This window comes from Melanaphis sacchari, unplaced genomic scaffold (assembly GCF_002803265.2).
Source record: "Melanaphis sacchari strain LSU unplaced genomic scaffold, SCAv2.0 Contig23_pilon_pilon, whole genome shotgun sequence".
Classification (NCBI taxonomy): domain Eukaryota; kingdom Metazoa; phylum Arthropoda; class Insecta; order Hemiptera; family Aphididae; genus Melanaphis; species Melanaphis sacchari.
The window spans coordinates 5,145,790-5,168,785 of NW_020271114.1; the positions used below are offsets into that span (position 1 = coordinate 5,145,790).

At 23.7% G+C, this 22,996-nt stretch overlaps 1 protein-coding gene and 1 pseudogene across 2 annotated transcripts in view; one reads left to right on the forward strand and one right to left on the reverse strand.

The window, feature by feature from the left end:
- The window catches only part of LOC112594542 (neuropeptides capa receptor-like), a 113,062-nt gene that overhangs the window by 32,592 nt on the left and 57,474 nt on the right, over positions 1 to 22,996 (forward strand). Inside the window, exon 2 of one of the 2 annotated variants that reach the window (XM_025339355.1) lies at positions 12,779 to 13,098. In XM_025339355.1, the coding sequence (XP_025195140.1) occupies positions 12,825 to 13,098 (274 nt within the window). In that variant the 5' untranslated portion in view covers positions 12,779 to 12,824. The remainder of the gene's footprint in view (positions 1 to 12,778; positions 13,099 to 22,996) is intronic. The other variant, XM_025339356.1, reaches the window with a different exon arrangement.
- LOC112594733 lies at positions 11,266 to 11,744 on the reverse strand (annotated as a pseudogene).

Consider the following 22,996-nt stretch of genomic DNA (forward strand, 5'->3'; position numbering starts at 1 on the left):
AAAAATCGTTTTAAATATTTGCATTATTTAAGCATTTACAAACCGTAAAGTTTTGAAATTGTAGGACAATAATAATATATTTTGGAAAAAAAATCTATAAACGTTTTATCTTATTGACTTTTTTTTTTATATACTATAAAAAAACATATAATCGTGATTAAATAAGTATTGATGATCAATTCAATATTTTTGTTTTCACAACTATTGTATTATTATTTCAAAACATTAACACGGTTCACTGCATTAGGAAAAAAAATCTCATTACAATCGTTAATAAGAAATATAAAAAATAAATATATTTATTTATATAGTAATCATGTATGTCATAAATAAATTGTATATCCGATGTATAAAATATCCGTAAATTGTTGTTACTTATTTAACATTTTTACACATAAATCATAATTTATTTCAAAATAATAATTTTTATTATGTTAAGTAGCTCAAAATTTATTTCATTTTCATATTGCGCAGATATAAAATGATAAAAACGTTTATTTGTTTTCTCTAATTTCCCAAGTTTCGATTTCAACTATTTCGAATTATAATTTTATGTAGGTACAGTTTTAATAATGGGTTAAATTAAGAATGGCAAACTGAGTGAAGCTATACCGTTAAATAAAAAAAGATATTGAATTCAATTGATTTAATTACAAATCGAATTACACACGATATGCTGATACAAAATTAATAAATAGTATTGCTCAATTATTATTATTTTCTAGTGGACATAAATATAATATACACAGTTAGAACTATCACAATCCGGTGTTAATTATTCATCGCATCCAATTCTTACAAAAAATATTTGTTGACAATAGAAATTAATTTTATACATATTGTTTAAATAAATAAATAAAAAAACATTTTATAATCAAGAAATATGTTATGTCCACTACCAAAGAACATAATATTTTTAGTTTGTTGTTAACTACAAAACTCCCCAACAAAATTACAAATTATGTACCAAAATGTATCAACACAAAATATATTATCGTATAAAAATTAGTACATGTATAATGTAAATCTATAAGCCTTAGATATCTATAAAAGTCTTGAAGCTTATAACATATAGAAAGTTTTCTGGTGGAGATTACAAATTGACTGCCATTATCACACTACCGTTGTAACCGTTGTAAGTTTTGTTGATATTTTTGCTGTAGCAAGTATTACTTCTTACGTACTCAATTATTAACCATATTATATTATTATCAGATACCTATACAAAACAAATTGATACAATTGACTAACAAGTCATACTACACAGTATACCACTATGAATTTTGTATAATTATAATAAAATCTAAAAAAAATACCCTATGGTGTCATCCTAATGTCATATTAAATGAAACCAATAAATATAATTTTCCATGTAGGAGACTAATGCGTGTCTTACCATGAAATACTTGAAAACGGGTAACGTATGTTGTCAGACTATAAATGATATGAAGCTTGTAAATAAAATACACAATACTCGTTTAACCGATGTAATACTTAAAGTCCTAGCTTTTGTATATTATAATTTTTGAACTATTATAGTTTATACTGAAAGTTCTATAAAAAAAAAAATAATAATACTTAAAGCGTATACGAACACCAACGCTCAGAAAAATTTGATAAGAAAAAGCTATAAAGCATCGGTTGAAGCGGGAAAATTGATCGACAGCCATGGTTCCATGGTTTTTTTTTTTTAAGACTTATCATTAACCAATATAATGTATTACGGTTATCCACTCGTAACAGCTATATTGCCAGTCGAGTCCAAGTAAAAATTTGAGGTCGACCAAACTCTGTAAATTTTTTTGTAGATCATGGTCAGTGAATGATACCGCGATTACCACGGTCAATCAGAATATAATAAGAACTACATGATATAGCATACGACACACCTGTGAACCCAACTCAACATAACCATATAAACGGCGGTCACCTCGGCAATGGTATAAAATATAAATTCAGCACCCATATTATATAAATGGTATACCAAAAACGTGATTTTTTTTCTGTTGTACAAAAATTCCATCAATTGTGTAAGCGTCCGTCATGTTTTTCGATTTTTAGTCAAACTGTTTTTATTTTTCGCGTGGTCATCTGCAAAAACGTATAAAATTAGCATGCTGTAATATTCAATGCAAGGATATTCAAGCATAAGAAGTCTTATTGTCCGTATATTTGCAAACGCTGTAATTGCGGTAAGACGTCACTCATTTCCTGAAGATTATAGCCTATAGGACGTAGGTACGGTAGTATGGTCCTGAGTAAAAAAGTACGTCATATCACGTGATTTTATATCTTTCACAAATTCCTAATTGCTTGTAAGTTATAGGGCTATAATATTTAAGATTAATTCATATACTTCTATGACCAATTTTAGCTTTATTCAGAATTTTTTATATTTAGTGCTTACTTAAAATAATACATGTATACATTAATAAATTTGCAAAATCTTAAGTTTAACTTTCGTATAATTATTGATTAATCAATGGCATAAAGTGGCGTATGAACCGTACTTCAACCGTCCATTAGTTTATGACGATTTTCAAATAATTTATATATATATATATATATATATGAATTGAAATATATTGTAAGTTATCATCGCTTTAATTTATACATATTATGATGTGGTATGACATAAATGTGTGTAAAATCAATGTTGAGCCTTGGCAAAATAGTCATGTTATGCCCCATGTCACTGTCAAATAGTTTTTAATGGGTTTATCATATAAAATATAATTCAATAAAAAAAAAGGATGAGCGTGTTTAAAATATCAACTTGTATGTATAAAAAAGTGTTATTATTGGAACGTTGATAGAATAAATTAAAAAAAAATACCTACCTAAAATAACAACGGAAAAATGTACCTATTGGTTTTTTAAATAACTACAATAATATTTAATACAATATATTAATGTTCAAGTTTAAATTCCTTTACTATAGGTAATAATGAAGTCAGTAGACGTAAATTGTATCTGTGAAATCAGTGCATTATTATAAATTAATATTTTTAAAATACAACCTGCTTATATAACCTATAGTACAACCTATATTATTATATGTTTTTTTTTTATTTTTTATTTTATAATATGTAACTATTTATACTGAGTAAGCGTTGTCTTTCTCAAATACCCTAGTATATTATTATAATTTATAATTTCTACTGGCAGAAATGTATTAAGAATTTTGTTCTCCGCACTATTTTTTATTTTTTATTTCTTCTTTATAAATAAAAATTCTTAAAAATAAAAATTAATATTATTCGTTAAATAATTAGGGAAAAAAACAGTATCATTTATTGAATTTTTATGATAAGAAATATAATATTTCTCTAAAAATAAACTAGATAAGTAATAGTGTAACAGTATTCAGTGACTAAAATTATGACTTTGTTCATTGTAAGGGATATAGTCGTATAAACGAACAAATCATTTTTTTTTAAATTTTAGCGTCTATTTAGTGTGGTAAATATTGATTTTCATAATCTACCAGACGCCACAAACAACAATTCTCCCGAGTTTTATTGGCATATACATATCTTATCATTACGCGTATTACACATTGGTTCTGAATGGCCTAGTTCATACTATATAATGCTTAGATCAAATAATAAATTCTTCAGTAACTACTTAAACGTTTTAGTAGCTTAAATTATACATTAGTACCTAAGCACAATGAACATTTAATAGTTAATTATTATATAACGGATTAAAAAAAAAAAAGCATTCAGACCCGTTTAACTGACTGTTTTAGTTTTCAGAAAATAACGGTGGCGCCGCTAAATTGAAAAAAAAATCAAACTAACTATATAAGTTTGGTTCACTACATTTTTGTTCTAAGCTACAAAAGTAAAAACAGTCAGTTAGCACACATTTACTAGCTAAATTACTCGCTACTTTAACAGTGTAAATATTTTTTTTAAATTAATAATAATACGTGTAGATTGTACTATCTATAGACTACGCAAACGCTGCGGTAAAAATTATGGTTCTAGATGTACGTATAATTTTGAATACTCTGCTAATTTTTTTTTAAATAATATGAAAATTAAAAACAAAAATATTTATTTTTTTTTAACATTTAACAAAATAGTACTTAATTTTGAGTCAAAATATAAATTTTAAAATACTGGTATAATATTAATTAACGACAATATTACATTATACAAAAAAAACATTTATAAATCTATTAAAATAGAATGAATTAAAACTAACTGGTGACATTAAAAACTCATTAGTATTATTAATTATTAATTATATCAACATCCTAACAGTAATAATAATAAATTAAGTTAAAAATATTAGAAAAGCGATTAAATGTTATACTATATGCACAAATATACAAAATATCAATGATAACAAATTTATCATTTTCTTTACGAGAACAGTAATGTCAGCACTTATATTACTACTATTTTTAGTGCCGCAATTAATTATCAGTGTAACGTGTACTTGATTTTAGATTTTCATGAAACTAAACGTTTCAAAATTTAATTTAATTTGTGTTTATTTATTTATTATAATATAATACGAGATCTGAACATAATCCCATTAATTATATCATGTTATTTGAGAATTGTAGCCATAGATTGTGTGACAGATTGATTAAGAATCCGTCTAGGTACTACTCATTTTATAGAATTACTGTAAGTAGATGAACTTAAATTCGGTCACTTGTACGTATTTTATAACTAGCGTCTAGGACAGTAATTCAGTATTGTCATAGAATAAGTATATTTATAGTGCATAGAATACACACATGTTCTGTACACGGAGTGATTAATTTTTTTAGCTATATGCATCTTACAAGACATTTTTTGTTTTTTGTTTTGAATATGTACTCGTAGTTTAATATTTTTATGGTGATTTTAAAATTTTTAACCAAAAAAAAAAAAAAAAAAAATTAAGATTTATCACTATGATAAAAAATAGTAAACATTTTGATTTAGAACATATCACGCATATTTCACAAATAGGTACACACTATACACAATTTGCGCGTTTAAATACAGAGTGCCCAAGGTATAAAAATCCTTAATCAAATATCGTTACGCAAAAGTCATATTTCAACGAGGTACAGTTGTCTAAAGCGCGTATAATCTATGTTGACTGATATGATGTATGTCGTGTGTATATAATAACATATACTCACTTTCTGCTGATGTTCCGCACTTATCACTAGCATTGACGCACGAAACGACATACATAGTACACATATACCATGTAATACTAATATAGGTACGCTTGTACACTGTACGGATTTTAAAACGATTTAATAATAATTACAATATTACAATGTTACATATTATATTCATCGTTATATTGTCCTAAGAAATATTATATTATTATTATTTTCAATATCTACGTGTTAGTGATTCAGTTTAATTCACTCGACTTTATAAATACTATTTATACTACTCTTATGAGCTTATTTTATGGTTCAATATATTATTTATATTTATATATGATATTTTAGCATTATCTCAGCATTAAAAGTGTTGATAAGTTAAGTGATGTGATATGCCAAGTGACACCTTCTCCTAATTTGCACCACTCCGAACAATTAAACTTTGAATGTTTATAAGAAATTCATAACTCATGATTTTTTGGAACATCCTTAGTAATGTAAATCGCTATTACATTTACATGCGCCTTTATAATATAATTTTCCATTTCAAGCACATATTAAATTAGATATTGTTTCGCAACCATGTAAATACCTCACAATTATCATTTAAAGCACATTGGTTGACCTGTGTTTTTAATAACAATATATTATGAAGTATATTATATACAGCCATAGATGCAATTAGGTGGGGGCTCGGGGTCTTAGCCCCCCAAATATTACTATTACTTCAGATATTATCAATGTTGTACATTCCATAAACAAAATATACTTGCGTTAAACGCATTGCATTTGTTACATTAGCCAACGCTAATGTAAGCATTATGCAATTAAAATTAATGCAACATATAGTATTTGTATAACATGAGCGCCAAAGGTAAAAAAATTACATATCATTTGCGCCAAAATGTGTAGAACATAAGCGCCAATCTAATATTATATTTCAGTTATACTCAACGTATGACATAAGCGCCAAAGGTACGTTTGATATTTCAATTTTATAAAAAATTATCATTAATATACATACAAATAAATATAATTTTAATTAATTGGTTGATTTTTTAATTCAAGTTTTTTACATATTCCATACGATTTATTTCACCATTATGGTGTTTCTTCCATTGTACAATTATTTCTCAATGGCACATTACCACTGGCCATTTCTTGTAAAAATCTATATTTTTGATCTTTAAATAAAATGCACACAACATCTTTATTAGTAATAGTTTTTATAATATTAATTTTAAGAAATTACGCTTACACAAATGCTTACGAAATAAGTAGTAACAATTAGTTGTATAGTACAAAACTGCTCACACACTGTTTATGTGACAGTTTATCGTAATCAGATAATAAATGTGTTGATTGAGATTAAACGTTTGGAGTTTTTTAACGATGTACTTAGTTTTAAATTTAAATAGCCTACCTAAGCTACCTAGGATTTTGGCGCTTTTGTACGATACGATTTTTTTTTTGTTCTTATCTCATTTTGGCGCTTATGTCTTCCACTGTTTTCATCAATGCGACGATTAAAAACGTGGCAAAGAACCACAATTAAACAAGAACGGTTTTCTAATTTATCTTTATTAAATACAGAAAAAGACGTAACAAATACTTTAGACACAAAAATATTAATTAAAAAATTTGCTATAACTGATAAAAAATTAGTGTTGATTTAATGTTAAGTGTATTTAAATATTAAATTATTTTAATATTATGGGAATTTAAATGTGCATTGTTTTGTTAGTGGTCATTTTGTTATATTAGTTATGTCTGTGTAACTTTTAAAATTCTACCCCCCCCCCAAAAAAAAAAAAAAAAATTGACCCTAGTTACGCCTATGTATACAGCGAGTTAAAATCTTACTTAACCAAGATACTTTAGAAAATCATAGTTGTTTTAACTCGTAAATAAATTTCAAAATAATTATAGATCACACGTATAAAATATACTTATGTATATAACTTAGTGATACGCGATATTTCAAGGTCAATTTAATCTACCACATCATGATTTCATGGTTAATGCGATGATCACACGGAATTCTAAAATAAAATTTATTAAAAACCCTCTATCCCTTAGAATAATTATGATGATAGCTAATAGTTTTAAAAAGTATTTATGAAATATTTATTTACTTTTTTATTGCATTTTAAGTAAATATAAAAATATATTTTAACTTTATTAGATATAACATATTATTATATATTAACGATTACCTTAAAAATTTAAATAATAATTGTTTTTTAGATATTATATAATAATATATCTAGGTTAAAATATATAAATTTACAGTAAAACCTCCCCTAAGAGACACCTTCCAATAGCAGATGTATTTTCAGTAACAGGGATATTTTAACTACTTTTTAATGGGAACACCTCCAAATAGTGGACACCAATTACTATAATTTATTAAAAATAATGACTAAATGGTGACAGTAAAAGACGTTTTCATTAAGTTTAACAGTAATGAACTCCTTCAACAAACTCGTTATCGAATGATAACCGATAAGACGATATTACGACGATTATGATGAAAATATATGTCTTGACTGCCAATGTTTCGATTGTTTTGTTAGTCAATGATTACTTTTTTACAAGTGATGAGCGAGAACGTTTTTTCGATGAGTAAGCTAAAGTAAAAGAAGTTGTTACTTTATAAAAAATAACTTACTAGGAAAATTGTCCAAAGACGGCAAAATTACAAGCAAGCCGAGGTGACTAATTTTTTCTCAACTAGAATGCAATATTTACGAATAATGTATTAAATTAGGCATTTCCATAAATATTAATGATTTTAATGATCGTTTTACTCTCTCGATTATTATTGTTTTCACAACTAAATCCAATTATTAATAATTAATTATTCAATATTCTTATGTATGTACATAGTTATAATTTATTATATTAAATACGTGTATATATCATATAATATATTAGATGTACTCGTATATGTTTTGTATAGATAAAATTATTATTATAAGGTAAAATATTAACTATACATTTTCATGTTGACATTTATTGTAATAATTTATTTAATAATAAGAATATGCGTTTTGAATGTAATATAATTTGCCAACCCTATTTATCAAATTAGCCAATCGTCTAATTTAATTAAACAGAATTGGATATTATAACTCTCTTGAAAGTTGGTCTATTAATAAAGTCATGATTTCAAAAATAAATTTTAAAGTTATTATTAAACGTTAAATATATTAAATTTAATAGATAACTATCGATTTAAACTGAATTGATAACTAATAATTAGTAGAATATAAAGCTTTTTATACATGAATTTGTAAAAGTTTAAAATTGTTCCAATTATGTAAGTTACACATATTTACCAAAATATGTGAGTACAATTTATATAGGTAGTTTATTTAAGCTAATATAACTAGTTATACATGCTATTACAACTATTTAAATTAAAATTCTAAATTTAATTTAGTTGACTAGTTATAATATGTTACTCTATAAGGTATTTACTTCGCCATTATCTCGGAAGAATAAAAAAAAAATTATTTTTTTTGTACAAATATAATTGTTGATTTTCTCTTGTATGTGCATCTAAAAATGGTTAAAAATTAAATTATAACATTGTAGAGCAAAGAATTCACATGGTCTTTTAGTAATGTGTATTTAATACATAAATTGAATCTTTTTCATATATTACGTACAATTATTAACTATTCGATTATAATTGTAACAATATCATTTTATTTTTAGCTTAACAGACGAATCATATTACACTACTGAAACTAAAAGAAACTGTTTTGAATTATTTAATATCTAGCCATTTCATAAATAAATAGATAGAAATCTAGTAGAATTATTTTAATTATTTTAAAATTAAAAGTCGTTCTGGTGATACGAAAAGGAAATAAAGCATATAAATTTTCATTTACAAACGAACTTATTAACTATATAATATATCTTCTTAGTTAACATTGTTTCGAAACTAAGTATTACTACTTTGAGTAAAACAAGGAAATTTTATACTGATTTATACCTTTTTAATTTTTACATTCAGCAAAATTAATTTCCTTATTTTAAATCAAAGCTCAAATAATATTTTTTTTAATGATAAAAGCTGTTAAAAATATCAAATTTATTTTTAATGGTTATTTTATGAAATGAGGGATTTTAATATATAATAACAATCACAATATGATGTTAAATATTTCAGATTTTAATTTAAAAATAATGTGTATAATAATAACGTTTAAATAAAACAAATATTGAAAACTAGGAAAAATGATTAACAATTATAAATGAAAATATCACTTAATAGCATTACAATATTAAACAAAAAAACCTGATAAGTGATTATTATATTAAATATCATATATAGTCACATATAATTTGTCACATCCAGTAATCCAAAGTATAGCTATTATAAAAAATTATTTCACATGCTAAATAGCCTTTTTATAAAGAGATTTAATTTTATTAATCTCCATTATGCTTCATCTTTAATCCACGTCTTTGCGGTTCCGATTACTGAACAGAGTGTTGAAAAAAATTAAGTAACGAAAAAGTTTATTGAATATCAATTTATTATAATAACGTTACATAATAGGAGAAATATTGAGTTTTCAAAAAAAAAAAATTGTGAATGTACATAGTATGTGAATAGGTTTTAAGTTTGTTTTATGGATAGTAAACTACGATCATGTCTATCTTTATATATTTGAACTATATTATGTATTATATTATAGACATGCATGGTTGATTTCATGTAACCGGAATTTTCGTATGGTGAAAAGGATAACTCGTTTGCATTACCTCGACAAATGCTGCATACACTAGGTTAATAAAAAAAACATGTTACAAAAATCGATAATTTATTTTATAAATCTAACTGACCAATAAAATCTTATAAATAATAAATATTACATAAAAAAGTAAATAAAGTTATATAGAGGTGAACATATTATAGGTATTATACTCCCAGAGCTAAGGCAACATTTGCACATGATATACCGTTCAAATGTATAATATTACGTAACATTAAACGAATATATTTATCTTTTCACTAGAAATGAAGATACAAAAAGTTCCATTAAATATAATCAATGTAGTGTAGATAATTGTTTTTAACACTAACCAGTTGATTCCATAAAACACTTTTGTTTCTATATTTGATTAACATGTATTATTATTATAAATTACAAATGTGACAATACATAAAATATCATATTAAATATATAATATAAATATTTATAATAAAGAAAATTAAAGATAGTTTTAATTCGTCACTTAATAATCATAACAAACTTTTTTTAAATCGATTTAGATATATTTTCAAATTTAAAAAAAATGATAATTTAGTTTAATTTTATATTGAATTTTGAACAATGTAATAATCATAATCCATTTTTATAATTAATGACTAAAAAAAGAGATTATCAACAAAAGTTTTATGAAATATAAAATACTTATTAATTATTATTTTATATGCCCTTATCTATACTAATTATATTCTTTCGGCTCGAATGACATCTATCTCTACACAAGCATTTTCCTTGCGCGTATGTCTATGACTGTGATACACTGTAATCAAATTATTGTGTTATATTTTTAAATTATAAATATTCTCTTTTTTAATATTTCTAATATATACATAGTATTCTTGTTTAATATTAGGCTACAAATTAATTAACATTAAACTTATTAATTTTATATTATATTACTGCTGAGATTACTAACATGCCTATTTATTAGTTATTTCTGTTTATAAACTCATAGTTATAATTGGTATTTGCAATACCACATACCTATTATTATTATACAGCCATAGGTGCAGGTCAACCGTTTTTCTTACACAGTGTGCCATAATGCCATATTATATTATACAATATTGTTGGATTCTAATCCAACTTTCTAAAAATAGGGCTGTTTATTTATAAACAATAAAAAAATAAAAAAATATTCATAATACCTAAATTAATAGTTTATTGAATTATAATTACAATAATAATAAATTTTGTTTTTATGACGAAAATGATTTTTTTCTTCTACAGTCTTGTGCAAAAGTTTTCACCAACAACGATAAATTCAATTTTTTAGCATTCTAATTTTTTATAGAAACCATCGCAAGACCACTAAACCATATTTATGACATAGTGCTTTTTAAATAATTTTTAATTAATTATAATTTTCTTAAATGTCCTTTCAGCACTTTCTGCGGTAAAGTAAGAATCAAGTAAAATGCTGTTAATAAATCAGGGGAACTAGTAATTGAATTATTATTATCATCAATTATTAATAATTTAGTCATATAAAACATGGTGTAACAAGATTTAAGTGCAGAAAGAAACAGAAAATTAAATTACTCAATTTGTGTATTAAGTTCTAATGGATTAACGTCCTGAAATTCATCCACTACAATTTTTACACTCTCGCTAATCTCGTCATCACATATTACAGTCAGTCGAAAATACAACTAAATATATCATTTATTTTAGTTACACCTAAAGATCTTGTTTTCAATTATGTAACAACAAACAACAGTATTAATACAACCATATAAAACTTGCGTTTTAAAATAATGATTTTCTGATGAAAAACGTAGATCTTAACATAGTTCATCATAGCATATTTTTATTTTGCTCGTTCATTTACAAGAAATTTTATTTTTGTAAAAAGCTTATTAAATTATAAAGGTTTTTAAGTTTCTTTAATACTTAAAATAAATAGCAGCCTATTTTAGAATCAAATAATATTATTATGTTTAAAACTTTATAACTACATATAATGCTTTGTAGGGTTGTAATGGAAAACGTTCAAAGCCAATATTTTTAATTGTTTAATACTAGTATTTCTATAACACCAATAATCACAATGAGCCATGAGTTGTATACAAATCACAATTTAATGTTGTTTTTTCGATTAAAAATAATTGTAAAAAACTACTCATCGAAGTGACTTGGACGTTGTATATTTTTTCTGTCACTGAACCCCGACTAACATTCAGTAACACGGTTGTCTTATAAAATCATTTTAATGTTATGAAAAAAAAAAAAAAATGTATAATCTATTTTAACAATAAAATATTTCTATGGTGTGTAGATTCAATATTATAGTATACCAACTATAGGCTACACTTCGAGTTACAGTGTATTGCCGACGAACATTATACTCGTATAATGCATTTTCACATTTATTAATAGTAGACTAAATACTATCATGTTGACATCAGATAATCCACATGATCACTTATCATTTTGTATTATTTAAATATTCTATGATTTTGTCTACTCAAATTGAATATTTTTAAACAATATAAAATGTACTGCCAAGTCCGCGGAAAATCTTGTTTTTAAGCATATATAATCGTAGTTACGACTTCTGTATCTATTGTTCTACAAAAAAATAACTTTATATTATATATGTGTGTGCGAGCGTGTGTGTGTATATTTAAACACAAATGTTCTTTATGTATTATGAAAACCACAAATAGATATATTAGATATATCTCATTAAAATCGAGCATTAACATACGATCGAAATTTAATTTTAATTAAAACGTATTTAGGTGTAATATAGCCAAAGTACCTACTTGTAAAAAATTTAAAATGATTAAATTCGTAGTCGTCGTCATAATTATTAATATTATCGTCATATTAGTTAATGAATTGTGCGTTTTGCCCTCAGTTGTAGATGGACGTGTTCAAGGCGCTGTATCGACAATACATCTGACATGAACAATTCGACGAGTGGATCATACATGGTCCAGCTCGATGACACTGCAAATGAAACAGTAGAGGGCTATTTACTCCGAACCCGAGGGCCTAAACACCTTTCACTGAACATCGTGCTGCCAATCACCGTCATCTACGTATTCATATTCGTCACCGGGGTAATTGGAAATATCGCCGTTTGTGTAGTGATTGTCCGCAACAACTTTATGCACACGGCCACCAACTACTACCTATTTAGCTTGGCCATATCCGATCTCACATTATTACTCTTAGGTAAGTTCTCGTTACTTTAACTGCATGGTATAATATTATAACTTTCAGTATTAAGGAAAAATCGATAATTATACCTCCATATTATGTGTAATGTGCATGCAATATACATTGTAATAATCAAAAATAAATTGTAGTCAAGATATCAAGTATCTATACGAAACTAAACTAAACTATGTAAGCAGTTAATTTACAGTTAAATGTCATAAATATAAGTATATGTAATGAAGGTTTATCATCAATCACCAATAAATGAATTCTTTAATAACTATAATAACAATAATTAAAATTAAGATATTTTTTCTTTTTAATCAAAATAATTTAAAAGTACTTTACTATTTGTCATAATAATTTAAATAAAAAATATGTTATTTTATTGTTTTTATTAAATTTTTTTTCTTTTAATACTTTTACATTATAAATTATCTATCTCTAATCCATTTTTATATGGAATATAAAAAACTTTAAGTTAATAATTATTGTAATATAAAAATCTAACGATTTTAAAATTTAAGTATACAGTTAAACAGTGATAAATTATGAATTTGTTTAGACTGTACCTGACTAAAGAATAATATAATTATATTTTGCGTACATAAATCACATTAATTATGGTGATATATTTTCCTAGCTGTCAATTTTTTAGATACTATACTTAGACTATGTTTAAATCAGTATCAATAATGATTCTTTTTTAATTATTGGTCCAGTAAATTTTAAAATATATGTAGTTGAATGCATACGACTGAATATCTCAAGAGATCCCATATACTTAAACATTTTTAAGCGTAAAAAATATTTAAAAAAAACATGTTTTTTGCTAATTCATTATTTTAACGTATATCCAATAATGCAAATCAATTTAATTGAAATTCTTACGTGATAAAAAGCGATTTCTAACATTTTAATCATTTAGTTTTATTACATTGCATAGCAGTCGTGAATGGTATATATTTTTTAATCACATCTTTAATACATAATTAAAATCCTATGATCAAATGTTATACATTTTTATTATTTTACTTATGTGTCGTATATAATATTATACACAAATATACACATAATATCATATTGGAATGGTGTTTTGGAGGAGACGATTTTAAATCTTTACTGATTGTATTGATCAATAAAAATACTCTTTAAAGCTGTTTTTTGACGTATATAATAGCATTCTTTATCCACAAAAAATGAAAAATGAACACCGGTGGTCCAGACAATCTCAAAAAAAAAAAAAAAAAAAAAAATCATAAATAATATATAGTCTGTATAAATAAAATTTTCTACAATAATATTTTCTACGTAATCCTTTACAGTGGATTGCTTTTTCAAGATAAAGACAAATAAGAAATAACTGGAAAATAACCATGAACGTAAACTTTTTTATGACTCGTTAAAAATTATTAATTTGTTATGTTAATATATAAATTTATGTTAGTATATAAATTGTTTTTAAATTATTTTTTATGCAAGTTTGTTGAAATAATTTTAAATTTAAATTTAGCATAAAATGTGATAATATATAATGTTTATGTATTTATTATTTTTTTCACCTATAATTAATAAAATTATATGGATTTAGTAGCCTGTAAATAAAAGCAAAGACATTTCACACACAGTTATTTTTTTTCGTTAAATATGTAACTATGGTATCTTAAAAAAAAAAATGTAGAAAAATCTACACCTACGCATAATTAAAACCATATTATATTCACATTTACATAGCTTAATTAAAATAATAAAAAATATATACTAGATTTAGGTACTGAACTTCAATTTCTAACTATCCTGCGCCATAGTTAAAAGTGTTTTTTATTTAGTACAATTTCAAACAACAAATAAAATCATAATTGAAACGGTCATCTTTGTGCACTAGTACCTAATATAAAAACCATACGAATTAAATTTAATAAACTTTCAATCTTACAAGTAAAAAACTTAAAACATGAAAATATGATTTAACATATAAGTACTCAACATTTTGAATATAAAGTGCATGCTAAGTATAATTTTATAAGTACCTAACTAATTTTTTTCTGTATTTCATCTATCTTATTATTATAAATTTTTTTAATTTAAAAGTTTTTTAAATTTAATTTTAAATAAAAATCTGCTTATAGTTTTTTTAATAAATTGACATGTAGGTCATTGCACTACATTTTACAACTAAATAAAAATAATATATACAAAATCAAGAACTTTATATATTTTGGTTTATTGTTCGTTGTCTTCCCAATGTGTGCTTGATATCACATTATTTTCTTCATACTCCATTGTGCGCAATATTTTTCAATAAAAATGTATTTGATTGATAAGTATAATATATTTTTATTTCTAAAATAGGAGTATTTGGTATGCATCACATTTAATAATTTAAAAATGTTTAATTTTTAAATCAAAATTAAAGATAGCTTAAAAATATATAAGTTTATGTTCCAAAATTAAATTATACTTTTAGAATGTATTAGTATTGGCTGATATATGTTATAAATTATCTATGCTTCGTGTACCTTTATATTATAATATTAATTAGACATTTATTTTAGCTTGTCATATCACTTAATATTTTGAACTATTTTATCTATATTTAAAAAATTAAATAAATATAATATTTATCTTTTATGTTATATTTATAATTTTTTTGTTTTTTTTTCGAATAATTTCTGTAACAATGTTAAAAAAAATTTTAATTTTTTCGTATTATATTTTTGGTCCAAAGCAATGCCTACTTTCAAAATATACTATCTTTTAGACTTTAAGTTTAAGAATAAACATATTTAAATATGATTTTACTATCTACAAAATATCTATTACAACACTATTAACTTTAAAACAAATCCAACATATTTTGTGAAATTGATATCCATTATCCGAATAAAATTGTTCAAAATATATTCACACATATCATATAGTTAGATTTTGTCTAATTTTATAATAGTATAATAGCGAAAAGTATCTTTTTCTCTGAAGCTGCCTCATTGTACGTGCAATTTGTGTTTGTAGTATTAACAAATCACTCATTTACTTATAAATCCATATATCTGAAACAATTGTAACATATTCTCTACTAAATATTTCACACCAAAATTCGTGTAAGGAAAAAATGTAATTCATCCCAAAACATCTATCAACACATATATGTACGATATCTTATATCTATATATTAACTATATATAGATTTATATATAGATATATATTTTACTATATTATCTATATATTTTTTTAACTTAATCAGTAAAAATTAAACATTGTTAGTAAATGTTTAATACTAAAAAAAATATTGATCTCTTAATGGAAAGTTTCTTATTTTTTCATTAAAATATAGTGTTCTCGTATTCACATTATAATATTAAATTAAATATTATGTTTACAAATCATTCGTCTATTATAAGTACTTAAAAAATTATACATTTAAAGTTAATTATAAATATAAAAAATATACAAACTGGTTATACAGTAATTCTAAGCCATAAGTTGTGTTTTATTATTATAAGCTATCATAGTGTTAAAATTACTTTCGTTATGATGTTTTGTACATTTTAAAAGCTACTGTAATGACACAGTTATCATAATTTAAGTTGTATTTACAGTAATTACAAATATTGTCATATAGCTTATTATTATAATAACATATATAGTAGTTTTTTTTTATAGTAAATACATTATTCATGAGCATTTTATATTTAAATGTAAATAAATAGAAAATAATTTTTATTTTTATTTTTTTTTTTTTTTTTTTAATTATTTAACATGACATATACCACATATTATAATAACTATTTAATTATTCCCGTATAATATGTAGTTATATGAAAATGTTAATCTTATTAACTTCTTACCGTATTCACGAGTGCTTATGATTTATTGAAACATGGAAAATATTTTAATAAAATCATAAATTAAAATAAAGTGGTTCAACGATGGTGAATAAAGGTAATCAAAAATTAAATTATAGCATAAATTTCTACTATAATGTTAATTTTCAAAATTGTGATTTTATTTTAATATATATATATGTACAATCAATGAATCAAACATATCCCATTAAATTTGATTCCTTAATAAGATGAATTAATATTTATTATTGAAAATGTACAATATATTATATATTTTTTTTTCAAATTCTTTAAAAATCAACGCCAGCAAAAAAATAAGGATAAATACGTAATTTTTTTCTCTGTCTTTCAATATAATTTAGTCTAACTATTTGAAAAAAAAAGGAAACGAAAAAGAACATTTTCAAGTTAAAATTTACAGTTGTGAAAGTAAAAAAACGTTAAGAAGTTAAGAGATTGAGAAAAATTTTCAAATTATAGCCATTTAATAATGAATAGTTCCTGTACCTAAAAAAAATCCCCAAAGAAAGAGTAGCATAATGGATAAAACAAAGTTTTTTTGTTTATTTACGTTTTATTTATAATTAAAGTTTATAAAAAATTGTTCAACTATACATATAGTTTGAGTAATATCCTTAAGCTACAAGTTATAGCTAGTGCAATGGAAAAGTCAGGATTTAAAAAAAAAAACTGAAAAACTTTTTGTTAGCAATATAGTAAATAAAAATAATGACATAATAATATACAATTACAGATAAAAATTATTAAATAAAATTATTTCTATTCTAATATTAGCTGTCTTCATGCGCTTCATTTCCTGTACAAAATGCATCCGTGTTAAATTTGTTTATCTAATGTTAAAATTTAGTGTAACACGGTGGGATAAATAATATACTTAGTTCTCTATTTATGTATAGATTATATTTCCGACAAATACATTTTGCATTATGCTACCTTGTCCATCATTGTCCGTGCAAATTGTTTTAAAAATATTCATCAAAGTTTCTATCGATTTTCTAGTATTTCATCGTAAACTAAATTATTCCTTTTTGTGGTCAAAAGCATACATGTATAAATTGTTTTCCGAGCTTGCTCGAAAGCCAGCAGCAGCAGTTATTCTTGTATACTTCATTGCCCATTAAAAATAGGAATATTATAAGAGATTCAAACTTGATTTAATTTGTTATTTATATTCGTTAGGTATTCACAAACTACAGAGCGTTCCTTTTATACCTTTATATGCAAATTTGACGATTATTTCAAAAATTAATAATTTTATTGTTAATTAATTTATAGAATCGGAAATGAGCTAAAAAACCTTCTCCGCCTAAATAAACGTATGGTACTACACCGTTATATAATGGTTTTAGTAAGCCTATCAGTCACTGACAAGTCATTATTTTTTTTTTTAATAAATTTTTATAAAGTTTTTTTTTAAATAAACTAAAAAAATTTTAATTTATACAATATTAACAGTTTTTCTAATTGTATTAAACTCGACTTCACCAGGAACATAGTTTTACCGTTTTTTGTATTAAATTTTATTTTCCTGATATCTTTCGTGGACAGGAATTGGGTCCATACATATGCTTAAACCTGATTCATAGTGTGCCCTTTCATTTAAGAAAACCTACATGACGATCTGATAACGTCTTAAATTCACACATACGTTATTTAAAATATATCCATATCAAAATATTCTTGAATCCAATTACAGCGTCACTTGCTAGATCCAACTGTAAATCTAAATCACATAGGTACCAACTTAAATACACACAAAAAATATCATGAAAATCGTCCAACTATTAAAGAAAAATTTAGTGACATACACACGTTCAAAAGAATTATGTATACCTATAAAGATACAAATGTAATAAATTGCAATAAAAGTGAAATGTTGTTTATTAATTTAATTAGGAAATAGACATAAGTTAAATCATTATTAATTGTCACAATACAATATTAGTATTATTATTATAATTATAAATTAATAATGTACATGTATTAAACTGTAAGAAAATAAAATAAATCAATACCTGCACACGTTTACATCATAATTTGTTAACGTTACTCATATCGGTGAGAGTATATCCAAATAAAAATACTATAAACACCACCTGAAATTCAGGTTACACAAACGATATAGATTTCTGACTTATGCAGTAACATCCTTATAAACTTCATTATCTACATACAAATTACGATGATCACGTTGAAAATACGATTTATTATTTAGTTATTTGTTGTCAATTACAACTACTGAGCTCGTAAATTGAATTTTAACTATAAAAATAATTCACGAGTGTGAGTTTAAAATTAGATTCCCGTGTAATATTGAAAAATCCTTTTAAAATAATTAAAATCTTTTTGTTTTTTGCTGTTAACTAATTTTTAACTGCTGTTATTCATTACCAAACTGAACTCTATTTTTTTTTTTTTTTTTTTTTATATATCATAATGGAAATTAACACACGCTTTTTTCGACAATGATACAGTATAAACTCTAAACCTAACATAACCAAATCGTAAATTTTATAATTACCAGCATAGGTTTAAGTATAATTTAAAAAGTTTAAATGTGACCCTTTTACTAGGCGAAATTTAAAAAAAAAACTGTTGACACTCTGTTGATCTAAATGAAATCAACAAGTAAAATAATTTGTAATTATTAAATAATTTTTAAATACTTTATAGTAATAATTGTGATATAATTTAATTGTAATAGTTGACTACATACCTTTGTACACATTAGTTTTATATATTAGTGTATTTTACAATGCAATTTCATTAATAAATAGTTATCAATTACAAGTCAAAAAATTTAATAATATTAAATAATCCATCACTTTAAAAATTTGCATCTTAATTCACCTTTATATCTCGATCAAATATTCAGCATTTTGAATATAGTGTCATATTCTTACCGTATTATTGGATTTTTTTCATTTAGATTAAAATTAAAACTATTTAATCTCAAAAGTAATATATTTACAGAAATTAATTTTATGATGTTGTGTGATGTAGATGTGTAGTTAAAAGTCAATGTTCAAGTGTATGAGGGGTTTCAACTATCCATATAAAAATGCACAAGGAAATGTCTTTGACTATTTTACAGAATCCACTGACCCAGATTAAAAGTTATGCACTGATTTTTCAGCTATTTTATTCAGACAAGGAAAATTACATAGAATGTTTTCCATACATAATTATATTAAATTAAATTAAATAGTACCATACTGGTATTTTTTAAACAAAACTTTATAACATATTAAAATATATAGATTTAAATGTATCTATGTATTGTAGCAATATTGTGCTTGTGATTTTGATATTATGTTATGCAGTAGTTTAGTTTTATCTATTAAAAGTCAAATTTTAGATTTAATTATAAATTTAAAAATAAATTGTTTATTCTAGACTATATTGTAGTAATTTATTATTGAGAGTACCGTGTAATGACATTAATTTATAATAATATTAATGACCTATTGAAATATCTCATTTGTAAAATATTCTTCGATAGCATAAAATGTTGTTTTTTTTTATATAAACTGTTAGCCTGTGAATGAGATGATAATATTTCATTAATTTAAATACCCATTTACATAATTAACGAAATTTAACAGTATCGGGAAAACGAAAAGAGATAACACGTAAAATTAATACTTAACGTTCTTACAATATTACTATCGTTTGTTGTATTAAAAAAAAAAAGAAAAAAAAAATTGAAATTTTATAGAATAAAAATAGTTTTACTATAAGGCGTTTCAATATCATATTATCAAAGTACTCATACAAATCCTTATTATAAAATATATCTTGCAATTTATTCATTCCTCTGCAATAAATTATAAATCATAATTTCTGTTATACTAATAATGAATTACATTACTATTTATTATATACGCGAAAAGTCAAAATTTCAACTAGAATGTGTGTTCTGTGTGACATTATTGATAACGTCCATTTCTAGTAACATATCTAACGATATATTTTTTACAACGTGCTATTTTTTTTTATTTTGTTGTAGGAAAATTTTTTTTGACGTATCTTAAAAAGTATTTTTTTTTTTTTTTTTAGAAAGTTTTATTTAGCTTTCTTTTTACCCAAATAATCTTTTACAGATATATTTTCTAGCATTTTTAGACTCATGAAACATTTTTTTACTAAGACTATCAAATCACTAATTTTATGTTTTTTTTTAACAACGATATAATATTAATATTGTAGTATGACAATATGACATAAAGTTTTATTGTGAATACTGCCTGATGCTAAGTTTATCTAAACAAAACTGACGCCATTAAAATCTTCGCTACAGTATCTCATCTATTTACATCTTTTAATTTGTATTGTATTGATTTTGAACAATGATTTTCAATTTTCAAATTTCCAGATAATTAGTCATTTGGGTTTATTATATTATTCATTACAAAGGTGCAATGATGACTTTCATCTTATATAATTATCATCGTCTTTATGAATAATTTTAATTATTTACGATAACATCAGAGCAAATCAATTTTACAAACGGTGTATTATTATAACAACTGTTTATTTTTATCCAAAAATAATAATAACATGTATTAAAAATTCACTCACATAAACAATAAAATATACTCCCAATAGCTTGATAACTGAAAGTCTGCAATATATTATATTATTGAAAGCATTATTTAATACGTTTAATCGTAACTTAACTTAATAATATTTTATTACCTATTAAAACTCCCAATTTAAAATGTACTTGCATGATTATTTTAATTAATTGTATAAGCAATTTTAATCGTTTCCTTAAAAAAAAAAAAAAAAAAAATGCATAATTAAACGTCAACTTGATACTCTAAAAGCATTTATAAGGAACATAATAAAATAATAAAAAAGTTTAAAACAGTAATTATTTTTTTTATTGTTCAATGACAAAACTAAAAGGACTTTAATTGCATAACTATCAAAAATAGTAAAAAAAGTTTTGATAAAATCATTCGTAATTTTGTATTTTACTCTAGATTAATTTATATTTTTAAAACGTGACGTAATCTCTCCATCAACGCGTGTGCAATTTATCCATTTAAAACGGATAGTCAATAAGTCAGTTTTAAATGGAGTTATTATTTATTCATTGTTAAAAATAAAACTTTTACCCGGTTAATGGTATAATTATATGCAAAGGATTTCAAGCTACAATTTTATAGCAGAAACACTTTAAAAAATACTACACACTAAGTTTATGAAATACTAAAAATAAACCATTTGTCGAAATTATAAGTGTCTAGAATAGTTATTTTTTGAGTAATATATTTTCGTCAAAAGAATCAAAATTTATTTTGTATAAAAACAATACTACAAATATTATGCATTTTATACCATATATTTTCGTCTTCTTAGTAATTTTACAGGAGTAAATGATTATTTGTTTAAGTTATATATTTAATCGAGGGAACTTCAGTATAAGAGTAACTATATAAAGTAGTAATAACTGTAGTAATATTATGAAACTTTTGTAATACTCCTTTTATTCTCCTTGTTTTTATTCTTGTAGTAATTTAAGTAATATATTATATTAAATAAGTCAGGATAAATTGTTGAAAGATTTCAACTCTTTAAAACAATTGAAGAAACACAAATATCTCAAGTATGAAGTATGAATTAGGAAGTCTTTCAAAAACAATAAAAAATTTTGTCATGATTTAAGGATTATAAAGGTATACAACCGCTATAAAATGACATTTTTACTACCAAAATATATTTTTCACCGCCTCCATTTATCGAAGAAATATGTTTTTTTCAAGCCACTATATTTATATTATATATTATAACTATAAGCAGTAATGTGTGGATGCAATCAGGTCTCCAGATATACGCGTGTGTTACAAATCGTATTTCATCAAACTCTCATCTTTGTAGTAGTATAATAATATTATAACATTTATGAGAAATAATATTTCACAAAAATCAACGGACTCTTAGTTATTTGTACATATGAATACATGAATGTGTGTATGTATGTATGTATGAATATATGTATGTATGTATGTATGTATGTATGTATGTATGTATGTATGTAT